The sequence below is a fragment of the Pleurodeles waltl genome, chromosome 5, assembly GCF_031143425.1.
Source record: "Pleurodeles waltl isolate 20211129_DDA chromosome 5, aPleWal1.hap1.20221129, whole genome shotgun sequence".
Lineage (NCBI taxonomy): Eukaryota > Metazoa > Chordata > Amphibia > Caudata > Salamandridae > Pleurodeles > Pleurodeles waltl.
In genome coordinates this window covers 1,631,469,754-1,631,483,959 of record NC_090444.1, presented here as the reverse complement: position 1 = coordinate 1,631,483,959, position 14,206 = coordinate 1,631,469,754, and the positions used below count along the sequence as shown (strand labels likewise).

Genomic DNA, 14,206 nt, shown 5'->3' with positions numbered 1-14,206 from the left:
GGTTAAGTGTTGTACCTGCCCTCCGGTTAACGGGCTGATTGCCATATGCTATTGCCCCGCTCCAAGCGACCCAGCCTTCTTTTCACTGCACCCTCCTCCTTTAAGCCTTGTGGTGCAGGCCTCCACCAACCGATACCAACTCCAGCAAGTTTGCTACTACTTTCCCTGACAGGGAGTCAAAACGTGTTGAGACATTTGGTAAACGCTTTTTCACAACTTCCAATTAGGCCCTTCAGTCCATTCATGCATCTTAGTTTCTAGACCACTACACTCATGCCCTCTGGGTCATGGTGACATAAGTCTTCTCAGGCGTTCCTGAGATCTTATCCTTGTTCTCTCACAGGCCATTCAGGGATGGTCATGATGCGGCCAAGTTCACAATTTTTTGTGGCTTGGACTCCAGTGACTCCATCATATGGGCTATAGGCACCAGTGTTGCCATTCGTTGCCATGTTTGGCTACGTTCAACTGAGTTCTCAGATGATGTCCAGTCCTTCCTGATGGACATGGCGTTCATGGAACTTGCCTGTTCAGGGACAGAGCTGATTCTGCCCTTGAATTTTTTAAGGAGAGTAGGGTTGCTGCTTGCTCGCTCCACCTTTCTACCCAGACTCGCTAGCAACTTCAAACATTCCTTTCATGGCTGCTGCCTACGCATTGCTACTTCCCAGCCGATCCCTACCCAACAGGTAACTCAGCAGTTTGGCAGGAGATGCCGTAGTTACCACGGACCTTGCGGCCAAGGTCAGAGTGCCACTCAGTCCATTCCCCCTACCACCCACAACCGCACCTGCAAAGTCCCTTCAGTCTACCCTTAGATGGTCACAGCCACCCGTGGGAGGCAGATTCCACTGATTCTATCTGGGCTGGCAAGGGATCACATTGGACAGGTGAGTCCTCCAAATTGTTCACAAAGACTATACCATACCCTTCTGTTCTTCCCCAACACACCTTTTACTGTTTACCCAATGGCTAACAGAGGACTATTGCCCCATTTTGCAGCAGAAGATGCAAGCTCTTTTGGCCAAAGGGGACGTTGGGAGGGTGTTGGTGTCAGAAGTAGGACGTGTTTGTTATTGCTGCAGCATTTTGTGCCCAGGAAGGACGGAGGTCTTGGGCCTATTGTAGATATGTGCCCTCTCAATAGATTCCTCTGCAAGGAGAAATTCAAAATGCTTACCCTGGCCCAGTTTTGTTTGCAATTGACCCTGGAGACCGGATGGTGGTATTGGGACGGCAGAACCATTATATATATTACCGTCCTGCCTTCTTATCAGAGCTACCTCCGGTTTGTGGTGGGAGAGGAGCATTTTCAGTTCACTGTACTCCCCTTTGGTCTCACCCGCGCTCCTCAGGTGTTAACATAAGTACTAGCGGTGGTAGGAGCACACCTTCGGAGGTCAGTGGTGCCAGTCTTCCCCCACCTTGACAACTGGCTGTTGAGACAGGCAGTCGTCGACTACCTTCAGACGACGGCAAACCTGTCGCCTTTGGGGTTCAATAGCAATGTGCCAAAGTCACACCTGACTTCTCAGGCACTCCTGTTCATCGGTGCAATTCTTAGGGTCAGTTTTGTGTCTTTCCTCTGGGCAAGAGAGCCCACGGTATTCAGGCTAAGATCCCAATCTTTCATTCCCAGTCCTGGATTTCAGTGAGATCGACTCTGAGACTACTGGGACTACTGTCCTTCTGCATCCTACTGGTCGAGCCAGGTGGCATATGCGGGCTCCGAGGTGGGATCTGAAATCCCAGTGGGCCCATCATCAAGGGGACATCTCCGACCACATCCAGATCTCATAGGAGTCTGCAAAACATCTGCAGTAGTGACTGCTGCACTGGGATTGGGTCAGCAGCAGACCTGTCTCCCTTCCCCATCCGCAACTGACAGTAGTGACTGATGCATCACTTCTGGGTTGGGGCTGCCATCTGGGAGAGGTGGAGTTCAGAGGCCTCTGGTTTCCAGCAGAGTCCTGGCTCCATATCAGCCTTCTGGAGATTAGAGCCATCCATCAAGCAGAGGCTGATGGACAACACCACCTCATGTGGTACTGTAAAAACAGGGTTTGGTGGGGTCAAGGAAATGGCCTCAGGAAATAGCTGGACCACCACAATATCTTCCCAGTGGCAAACTACCTGGCCGCCTCACTGACAGACTCAGCCATCGGTGCCTAGCTGATCACGAATGGCAATTATACCCAGAGATGGAGCTAAGTCTCTTCTGCTAGTGGGGAAAACCTTGCCTGAGTCTATTAACCACCGCCAAGAATGCTCTTCTGTGCATTGGAGTTTCCAAGGCATCTTCCGCTTGGAGACGTGTTCTGCCTGGAGTGGAACTCAGGACTCCTGTATGGCTGTCTGCCGATACCACTCCTGCTCCGAGCTGTCAAGAAAATCAGGACGAGCAATGCCCAAGTCATCGTAGTGGCTCTGAACTGAGTTCGGAGTGTACGGTATCCAGAACTCCTGGACTTGGGCATCTGCCCTCTGATCACACTGCCCGCCCAGAAGTATCTGTTGTTGCACTGGAACAGTCAGGTTTTCCACCTGGCCTTCGCAAACTCCACCTTCATGCGTGGAGATTGGGCGGAAACAGCTGAACACCTTATCCCTTCCTCTGGAGGTGGTTGATATCATCTTGGCGGCCCTCATCACAAACTGTATATGTCTGTTGTTGAGACAAATGTTTGGTTTGGTGCAGTTCTCACCAGATTGACCCCCCCCTCTCGGCCAAACTGTCTGATGTTTTATTATTTGTGCTATCTCTTGCCTGGCAAGGCCTTACTCTGGGCTCAGTTAAAAGTTATCTTTCGACCCTCTTGACCTTTCGGTTGTCTGATCAGCCCTCTTTTGAAATCACCTGTTGTGATGTGGTTTTTTGAATGGGCTACAGCATAAGTTTACCCCCTCTTCGTTTGTGATGAACCAATGGGACCTCAAGCTTATCCCTACATATCTGATGTGTACTCTGTTTGAGGTGCTTCACAGTTATACTTTGACTTTCCACTATCAAAACTGAGTCCCTTGTCATCATCACCTCAGCACTGCTTGTGAGCAGGCTGCAGGCTTTGTATGTTCAGCCTCCATCCACCACCTTCTTCCTGACAGGCTGGTTCTGCATACTACAGTATCCTTTCCTCGAAAGTTGTGACACCATTTCACATTAGCCTGTCCATCACTCTGCCAATTTTCTGTGCTCCACCTCACCCCTCTAACGAGGAGGAGAGGCTCTGTCGCCTGGACAATAAGCGAGTGCTCAGCTTCTCCATCAATTGCACCTCGACCACTGGGTGGACGATCAGCTCTTTGTTGGGTTTGTGAGGTCGAAAAATAGCAAGGCTTTGCTGAAGCATACTGTCTCATGCTGGATCGTGCTCTGTATTTAGATTTGTTAAGCACTGGCAAAGAAGCCGCCTCCGGAAGGACTGCATGCCAGGTATTTCCCCCAGGGCCAAAGCTGTGTGAACATTCCTCCATGTATTAATAAAGCACTATTGTCTGGACTGCCAAGTCCGTCGAGAAGGGCACTTTTCTTGCTCGGTCATGCTGGACTTAATTGTTTGAATCCATCCGTAGCTCTCCTCTATTAGGTACTGCCTTGGTATTCAAAAGGTAAGAAATCCATGGCTAGAAGTCTCTATCAAAAGAACAAGTTACTTACCTCTGGTAGCTCTCTTTTTGGTAGACTCTATCTAGCTTTAGAATCCTCACTGGCCCTCCCATCCTCCCCACTCTGTGGTTGGACTCTATCCTTTAATAATATCCCATGTCTAGGATTCTGCACACTTATTTATTGATTGGTTTTTGGAGCTTTACGTCTGGAGGCACGGACTGTCTTGAAAACAACTGACATCAGTATGTGGAAGTGATAACATTTTAGGTCCCACATGTCATTTTCGGAGTGGAACACTGTAATTTCGGAGCCACACGCTTCACCTTCCAGTGCGCAGAGATACTAAAAAAACATTTCCGGACACTGTCTGAGGAATGTTCAAAAGGTGAGGAATCTGCAGCTAAATAGAGCACATTCCACAAAGAGTGTTACCGTAGGTAAGTAACTTATTCTTTTGTATCTGATAGAGACTTCTAGTTCCAGATTCCTTACCTTAGAATTTCTCCCAGATGTCAGACTGGATTCGGAGATTTTGTTGTCGAGCAATATCCTTGAGCGTCTGTAGGTGGCGTCGGTCAACTCCATGGGTGCCGTTGGCGTCGTAGATGCCGTGATGACGTCAGGAGTAGTACATAGACGCCGCCTCAACGCAGTGATGTCAGTTCTTTTTTTTCCGCGCCACGTGCTGATCCAGAGAGAGCTATCCTGGTCTCTTTTTGACCGACTTCGACCCTTTTGTTGATTTTTTTTGGTGAGTTTTTGGTGCGTCGAGGATGTCCCCGAAGACCGGTTTCAAGCTGTGTGAGGACTGTTGCCGCATGATGTCAATGACGGATCTGCAACAGGTTTGTTTGTGGTGCCTGGAGTGCGACCACGACCTGAAGTCGTGCTCCGAGTGCCGGGCCATGCACCCGAAGGCCTTGAGGGAGATTTCTCTCAAGCTCATGGCGGCCCGGCGCTCGACTCCACGTAGGTCCTGGTCCTGGTCAAGAGGAAGATCTTGAGACCATTTGCGGAGCCACCACCATTCGTCTTCCTCCAAATCTTTGGGCAAAGCTAAGAAGAAGAAAAAGTCCTGTCGCACTTCGCCCCGTCACTCCGCTGATGCGACGCATGAGGAGCATCGACGCACAAGGCCTCTGTCCTTGGAGCTTGCTTGTGGGTCCGCTCCAGGATTCCACAAATTTCCATGACCTGGAGCTACCCCCGCCCAACTTAGAGTTCCATGAGGCCATGCTCCTCATTTTTGGGCGGACCGATACAGCACCTTCTGGCCCAAGGGATTCGGTCGAGGAGCCTTCGGGTTCCGCACCTGCGACTTTGGCTTAGGCCACCAAGGTCCCCTCCGGATCCGCTTGTGGATCTGCACCGACGCCGGTCGTACCACTGAGACCTTTCCCGGCGCCGGTTCGATTGTCGACCTATGATTCGTGGTAGGTCACGAGCACCATCAGTTTACAATGCTCCCCTTCCGCCTGACCAGCGCCACTTGGGTGTTCACGAAAGTGATGGCAGTGGTTGCAGCTCGGCTGCGCAGGCTAGGGGTCTCAGTCTTTCCCTACCTCGACGACTGGCTGTTGAAGGCGGACTGGCCCCAGAAAGTCATCTCCCACCTTCAGACTACGGCGAGCCTCCTGCACATGCTGGGGGTCATCATCAATGTGCCGAAGTCACACCTGACTCTCTCTCAGATGCTCCCTTTCATCGGAGCTGTTCTGGACACAGTGCAGTTTCAAGCTTATCCTCCCGAAATGTGAGTCCAAGATATTCAGGCTATGATTCCTATCTTCAAGCCTCTGTCTTGGGTTTCGGTGAGACTGACTCTGAGGCTGCTGGGCCTCATGGCATCCTGCTAGTGACACATGCCAGATAGCATATGCTGGCTCTGCAGTGGGACTTGAAGTTCCAGTGGGTGTAGCGTCAAGAGAATCTCTCCGACATTGTCCAGATCTCGGAGGGGACTGCGAAAGACCTGCAGTGGTAGCTTTTGAATCCCCATTGGGTCCACGGCAGATCCCTCTCCCTTCCCCAGCCAGATCTATCAGTAGTGACAGATGAGTCACTTCTGGGTTGGGGCGGCCACATGGGAGAGGCTGAGATCAGAGGCCTCTGGTCTCTGGCGGAGTCTGGGCTCCATATCAATCTTCTGGAGCTCCGGGCGATCAGGTTTGCGTTGAAAGCATTTCTTCCATCTCTCAAAGATTAAAGTAGTGCAGGTATTCATGGACAGTACTACCGCCATGTGGTACTGCAACAAACAGGGCAAAGTAGGGTCCTGGATCCTTTATCAGGAGGCACTACATCTCCGGACATGGCTGTAACATCAGGGCATTACCCTGGTGGTTCAACATCTGGTGGGTACTCTCAACGCCAGAGCGGACGAACTCAGCTGTCGATGCACAGCCGATCACGAATGGCATCTCCATCTGGAGGTGGCGCAAGGTCTCTTTCAGCAGTGGGGAGAGCCTTGGTTAGATCTTTTTCTCTCAGCAGAGAACACGCAATGTCAGCTGTTTTGTGCGTTGGAGTTTCCAAGGCGGCACTCGCTCTGAGACGCTTTTCGTCTCGAGTGGAACTCCGGCCTCCTTTACACCCTCATGCCTATTCCACTTCTGCTCAGAGTTCTCAAGAAGATCAGGAACGACTGGGCCCAAGTCATCTTGGTGGCTCCGGACTGGGCACAGAGAGTATGGTATCCAGAGCTATTGAGTATGGCCATCAATCCTCCACTCAGACTGCCTCTTCGGGTGGATCTTCTGTCACAGCAGCAGGGGACGGTTCTCCACCCGAACCTGTCCAATCTCCGCCTTCATGCGCGGAGACTAAGCTGCGACAGTTGACGACTTTTGATTTTCCACCAGAAGTCTGTGATATTATGTTGGCAGCCAGGCATCCCTCCACCAAAATGGTATACGCCTATCGTTGCCATAAATTTGTGGCATGGTATACCAACAAATCTGTTGATCCTCTCTCTGCCCATCTATCTGAGGTGGGCAGAGCAGGGCTCTGCTTTGTGCACCCTTAAATGGTATTTATCTACCATTTCGGCCTTTCTTAGGTTACCTGATTAGCCCTCACTCTTTAAATCTCCTGTTGTGAATAGATTCCTAAAAGGTCTCACCCATTTATTTCCTCCCACTCCATTTAGCATGCCTCAGTGGGACCTCAATCTTGTCCTTACTTACTTATTGTGTACTCCCTTTGAGCCTATGCACAATTGCCCTTTACGGCTCCTCACTTTCAAGACTGTCTTTCTTGTTGCCAATACTTCTGCTCGCAGGGTGAGTGAGCTTCAGGCCCTTTCGTCCAAACCTCCATTCTTGTCTGTGCACCCGGACACAGTGGTGTTGCGCACTAAGGCTTCCTTCCTTCCCAAGGATGTTACGCCTTTTCATGTAGGCCAGTTCATCACTTTGCCTACTTTATACACCCCCCACATCCTTTCCATGAGGAGGAGAGACACCACTGTCTGGTCCCAAAAAGAGCGTTAGCGCTCTATCCTAATAGTACTAAAGATTTCAGAGTGAACGATCAACTCTGTCGGGTATGTGGGTGCGAAGAAAGGGAAGGCGGTGCAAAAACATACCATCTCTCAATGGGTACTTCTTTGCATCAAGATGTGCTACCCTTTGGCCAAGAAGTAACCCCCTGAGGGCTTGCATGCTCATTCCGCCAGAGCGACTGCTGCTTCCACAGCGTTAGCATGCAGACTTCCTATCCTGGATATCAGCCAGGCAGCTATGTGGGCATCCCTGCACACGTTTGCTAAACAGTACTACCTGGACAGTCAGGTCCGTTGGACGGGTACTTTGGTCGTTCAGTCCCACAGGACTTTCTAGTATGATCTTGGTTCTCAGCCCACCTCTGAGTATGGCATTGCTTGGGTATCTATTCTAAGGTAAGGAATCTGCAACTAGAAGTCTCTATCAGATGTACAAGTTACTTACCTTCGGTAACAAAATATTCTAGTTGCAGATTCCTTACCGACCCACCCATCCTCCCCGCTTGCGAACTGATTTCTAGGGACAGGGATTCCCCCTTCAGGTCCTTAGCTCTGGTGCACCAATCTCAGTGTTCTTAGCGGCTCTGTCGTTAAAAGAAACTGACGTCACTGCACTGAGGTGGCGTCTATGTACTACTTCCAATGTCATCGTGGCGACTACGACGCCCGCGGAGTCAACCGACGCTACCTTGTGATGCGCAAGGGTATTGCTCGAAGAAAAATCTCCAGATCCAGTCTGACGCAGTGGGAAATTCTAAGGTAAGGAATCTGCAACTGGAATATGTCTCTACCAGATATTTTGTTACCGAAGGTAAGTAACTTGTACTTTAGTCCCAAACCAAGGATTAGATCTCCGAATTTACAACAGAGCAACTTAACGTCTAGCGTGAGTGTCTGCCATGTAGTGTTGTTGTGATCGGTGGAACTGAACTGTAGTTGTACTATAGGTCATCGCCTTTTAAGACACATAACCAACAATATTTTGCTATCTTTGCCCAATCTGCATAAATAAGTACAAAGGCCATTTTTCGGTTAGATTAATACCTTTTTGAAAAGTTAGTGCAGGTTTGGCAAATGGCCAATTTTCTTAGCAATCACAATATTTTCCTTTGAACTACTGGGACAAAATGTATCAGGCAGTCCCAAATTTGCACTTCCAATTTGAAATCCTTTGGGTATTTATGCACAAGGGCTCACCAAAAAGTACTGGACCGGTTTACTTCTTTTCAAGAGTAGAGTGCATGATTCAACTTGAAATCCATTTGTGGGCTGGTGAAAATCTGTAACCTAGCATTTGCCATTCTAGAGAAAAAGAAATAGAGTTATTTTGACAAGAGCTTTCTACAAACATTTGAATAAACAACATACTTTATTGGCTTGGCCAGAACAATTTCCCTTGGCCTTTGCGTGATTCAAGAATGTCAGTAGGAAGGTTTTTAAATAACATTTTTGCCTGATTGGCTGGGAAGAGTTAATTCTGTTTGGCCAAGAGAAACTTATGACTTCTGCTCCGTCCTTCATTACGATGTTTGAGAGCTTGTGGCCTGCTTGTGAAAAAAATAACCTAGGTTCATGTGTGGAACGGTGAGAACACCACCTGTTCCCCAGAGTGTGCAAGCTCACACCTTAGAGTGATAAATGTGCTTATTAACAAATAAAAGCTCAAGTACAGCATTGTTCTCAAACTTGCAAGTCTGGTTCTCAAACCTTGCAAAAATACACATATATTTTTTAAAAGAAAGATTTGTTTCTGTTATACACAACACTTGAAAGAATTGAACCATAAAACAACATGCAGACTCCTGAGTGGTAAATAAAGCAAGCATTGCAACGGCAAAGCCAGTAGGTCTCGCCTCTGAGAGCTGTTGGCTTGGCAATATTTTGAAGTCGTGCTCTACAGCAGGGCAGATGCTTTGCAGTGTGGCTAAGACTAGCTTAAGACAGTGCTACTTTGCAGCCAGAGCTGATGCACCTTTTTTTTTAAGTGTATTAGCGCATCATAGTATTTTATTATTGTTAGCCATGTTGCACATCAGCATTACTACAAATCATTGCCAAAGTCTGAAATGCCCATATTACACAGCATGAACAAAAGGCAGTTGGCGAGCTGGTAGTTTCAAAGGCGTGGTCTATTGGCTTTGCCAATGCTTGCTAGGTCTTGACAAAACACCCCTGTAGTTCTGAGCAAATCAGTTATTCTCCCTGTTAGAAATGGGTTGTCCGGTTGGCTAGGGCAGTGGTTCCCAACCTGTGGTCCGGGGATCCCTGGGGGTCCACGAAGCCTTCTCGGGGGGGGTCAGCGACTGCTTAATAAATGAAATAATACTAACAGATTAGGTCCCCACCTTTCAGTAATGACTCAGTGGGAGGGGGGGGGTGTCCCTGGATTCCATTAAAGATTCAGTGGGGGTCCCTGGGCTCGATTAATAAGAAAGTGGGGGTCCAGAGAAGTCAAAAGGTTGGGAACCACAAGGCTTAGGGTATGCACCTAAGCCAGGCTGAACCCACCATTCTATTCAAGGTAAGTCAGACAAACACCATAGATAACCTATGCTCACCCTCTGGTAGCTTGGAGCAGAGCAGGCAGGCTTATCAACAGAGGCAATGTGTAAAGTGTTTGTGCAACACACTCACACAATGAGTATACCACAAAAGAGTCTTCACATAGGATTATGTAAAAATAGACTTCTGTATAATACATCCAACAGGACCAAAGCGACATGAAATATAATGCAGTTATTTAGATTGTACTCGTTATCCTGATCCCTACAGGCTGAAATCGACATATATCATAAATACTGTGCAGGTAATGCAAACTTGTTTAGCGATAAACGCATGAACTATGACATATGACTACAAAAAACAAAGGGCACAGACAGCGCACCTGCGCTTCTATTAGGCTGGTTGTGGTAAATTCTGTGAGTTCATTCATATGTAGAGCTTAGAAGCACCTGTGCGCCTACTACATGTGATATGGTAATTTGCTCGAGTCCTCAAACAGTTCTGCCTTAAAAACGGGCCTGCGCTGTTGTCAGGGTCCTTTCATCTTGTTGTCTCACATCACACCCACAAACGGTGACATCATCCTGATAATAAAATAGTCCTGTATGAATGCTGATATTGATGACATGACACTCTTGAACACCGAGGATGCTGCCACTAACCCGAAGGGCATGTTCTTGAACTTAAAGGCACCCGTAGTTGTAATAAAGGCTGTTAAGTCTTGTGAATCTGGGTGTAACCACACCTGGTGATCGGCTGATGCCAGATCTAAGGATGAAAAGACCTTTGCACCTGCCAAAATAGCCATCATCTCGAAATGTTGGGCAGAGGAAATGTATCCCCTACCACTGCCTTGTTAAGTCTTTTAAAACATAGCTTCAAACGACAGGACTTTCGACAAGAAAGAAGAAAAAAAGTAGCAGCTCAAGCAGGAGGATAGTATTCAAGCTGAAGCAATCAGTATTTAGACCACGCTCCAGCTGAAAGAAGCGGAAGTGAATCCACCATGCCCTGGCCAATTAGATGGCAGCAAATAAGAATAACAATGAAGCCATCAGTGGGCGGGATGCAAGTCCCTTGTATACAACATCTCTTGCAAACAGAGATCTGAAAAAGGCCTCTTGAGAGGATAGATAATACGGGCCACAAAGTGTTGTATAACAAGGGCGCGACTAGGAAATGCTGGCAAATTTGAAGCAATTTAAAGCTCTGCGCCTGACCACTGAATAATAAATGTTGTTTTTGCAAACGAGGTCTCCAGGCTACTCAGTTTAATGGTACCAATATGTGATAGAGGTCACACAGGTCGAGGCCCCAATATTCAGAGAACACCATGTGGGCCAGGGCCTCTCCCCTCTATTTATTGCTGTAAGTTAGCCAAAAAGCCCACTGCTGTGTGCAGAGTATCATAGGAACCCCCCCACCCTTGCTGGAAGTGGCCAGCCTCGACTGAAAAAGGAGATGGTTAATTGGGGGGCAGGGGTAATGCCTTTATGTCCATGTGTGAAGGTCGGACTGTTAAAGCAGCTTCGCCCCGTAATGGCCTAAGAGAAATAGGGTCCCTGGAAGTCTGAGAGCCCTTTTGAATACCGAAAATACTCACCACGGATGGGGAGTGTAACGTTAGTAAATGCTCAAAGCGTTTAAAATATAAATGCGTTTGTTATGAAAATCTATATGCAGAAAAGCTATCAGACTGAGGCTCTGTCGCAGAGGTTAATGTTGAATGCTTGGCCATGTTTACCTGCGCCATTTAGTTTTTATTAAACCTTAACACTCATGCAGTTTCGTGTGATATGATTTAAAGAGGACTCTGACAGGCGATAGAAGGTATTGTCTTTGAGCTTGGATATATAATGTGAATAAGAATAGTGTTCTACCTGAAAATGCCAGAAAGATATATATTTTTAAAAAGTTGCACTTACTGAAATGTTTGCATGAAAACTCGTCAAATTTTAGAAGATTTCTCAGCCCGCTCCCAGCCAGTGACGTGTTTACTGGTGTATTAACGCTGTATAATTATGTCCCCCTTTAGGGCTGAATTATAAAAAGCTAACAGATGAAAACGCGAGTCCTCTCGTGGCGCTGGAGCCGGTCCTTACGAGCCAGAATGTGCTCTCAATTTCCAAGCTTGCCTCTAGAATCCCAGAGAGAGACGGGCGCATGCTCACTCCCAGCGCCGTGCATGCCACCTGGCTGCAGACCCTCTTCTGGAACGGCGACCCCCAGCTGCTTAAGAAGACCCCTCAGTCAGGGCCTGACTGGTCGCACGCATACGGCATCTGCGCGAAGTACTTCGACAGGCTGCTTCCAGGAGACCTCGTTGCCTTTCTGGACGAGATTACGTTTTCTGCAAAAGCTGTCAACAAGGTAATGGAAGTATACAGCACCATCAGCTAAAACAAAATGCTGGCGAGAAATGATTTAGAGGTTTGAAACAAAAAAGACAGGAGACAGTTACAGGGCTCTTTTTAAAGATGTTAAAGTTGTTTGCAGGATAACTATACATTCCCGAGGGTTTACTGTCACTGTTATTAGTTTGTATCTTGGAAGTGACTGAAAATGCCTTGGACCACCGATAGGTGAGTAGATGAAAAGGCCGGTTGTGCGCAGTTTCTTTCGTCTGCAGTCAGGGACTAGAATGCAGAGTTCTCTTTGGCCAGAATGGCTCTCGTATTCTTGCTTTGGGTGAAAGACCTTCACTGGGGCTCAGATGAAGAGGTCATGGGTCTTTACTTCCACTCCACAAATCATGTACTCCAGTTTATTTGTCTCTCTCTCGCAGCCAGTATTGTATCCAGTTCACCAACCTAAGAACCATTCTGAGATTACTTCACTCTTATGTTATACCAAATGCCTTGCAGAAATCCAACCAAGTAGAATATATTGCCTGATGTTCCTTTATCGAAGTGAGAGACTGACTACATTCCTTTATGAATTGCCCCAAGGCACCTGTTGCCCAAGTTGAGAGGTTAAACTGTGGCAGTGTCTAGGTTAGGTAAGTCCCGAGTCACACTGGCACATGCATCGATTACATGACTCAGGCATGACCTTTGGCTGTTCCATGGTGCCGAGAATAACCTTTGCCATGCTGCTTGTTGTTCCTGTGCCTTCAACACATTCCACCTTTAGAAACTGGTATTGAATCTCCTAAACATAATTTATTTTTGCATGATGTGTTTACTGAAAGGTGAACTCAAGACACACTGATTTTCCTTAAGGGCAAAGTCGATATTGAGCACCTGCACTATATATAATAAGTTCACAGAGTATTGAAAACCTGGGTCTGTTACTCTTGATATTACAGCCGACACGCACCAAGCAGTGGAGGAAAAAACAAACAACAGGTTTCGAGTTCTGACCCTGTTAAGCTTTAGCCAAGTCAGTGTACTTTGTGCGCCACTCACTAGATATATATTTATCTCCCATTGGCTGGCAGTAGTTGAGATCTAAGTTTTATTATTGTTCTACCTGCATTTAAAAACACATTCTATGTGCATGTATATAATTATTAGGAGATCTACCGAGCACACACTATTCCAACACTCGTCAGGTATGTGAGCAAAACAGAGCACAGCCCAAATAAGATATACATATTCTGAGTTCTGAGTACACTTACAATGTGCCCAGACTCTGTTGTTGCTGTGTCTTTTCTCTGCTCACAGGAACTGAACACAAATTCACTTTGTGCAATTTTCCTTTCCTCTTTTTTTCCCATATTAACACACCGGACTTCATCATCACAACTCATCTCTTCTAATTCTATTTGCATTGATTTTCACTTGAATTGTATAGCGCTTCATACCCTTAGTACTTACATACTTTCCTAGACTTGCTTTCCAACCTCACAAAGGGCAGCGAAAATGAACCCAGCAAGGCCATGCAAGAACGATTAAGGACTAAATACTGCAAAGGGCTGTTGAGTTTTCTCCCGGATGACCCAAGGAAAGGCCGATTCCTCTCAGTAGCCACGGTGCTGCTCTGCACTTAATAGCACATGTGAAAGTTGTCAAGTCTCTCCTTCAGAGGTTTCCAGTTAGGAGGAATAAAACATAAATTGTAAGTGACTTTAGCTATGAGTAGCTCTTGATTGAAGACGAAGATTAATACAGAATTTAATAAAAAGGCACCAAATGCTCCCTTACATGAAAGAAGAGGAAAGAGACAATCTAGGTCATCCACAAGGAGATCAGGTAGAAGGTGTAACTGTAGGAAGCGAGATTCAGGCAGAAGTGAAGAACACAACTGAAAATAAGAGAACAAAAGGGATTGCTACCAGTGCTTAATTTGTGCTTGTTGTTTCCGGTGCTGAGCACCGGCACTTATTTTTGAGGTCCGGGGCTTATTCTTCTGCCTCATGCATTTACTGCGAGCAAAAGACACATATGGGAAAGACGGAGGAAGGGAAACACGAAAAAGTGTCACAAAGTTAGAAAGCTGCAAGAGTGAGCTGGAGCGGCAGAGAGTGGCTGTAAATAGATTAATGAGGCCCAAAATGGCTTCAGGATTACACTGCCTCAGTATTCTGTGCTCGCACATTTAATTGCAGCAGCCGCGAGTTTAAGAGGAGAGCTTTGGGCACTGGCACCTTT

At 47.2% G+C, this 14,206-nt stretch overlaps 1 protein-coding gene across 2 annotated transcripts in view; it reads left to right on the top strand.

The window, feature by feature from the left end:
- Window positions 1-14,206, top strand: part of NBAS (NBAS subunit of NRZ tethering complex) — a 1,762,396-nt gene that overhangs the window by 1,110,305 nt on the left and 637,885 nt on the right. For both annotated transcript variants that reach the window (XM_069235962.1, XM_069235961.1), the window contains exon 44: window positions 11,650-11,984. In XM_069235962.1, the coding sequence (XP_069092063.1) occupies window positions 11,650-11,984 (335 nt within the window). The remainder of the gene's footprint in view (window positions 1-11,649; window positions 11,985-14,206) is intronic.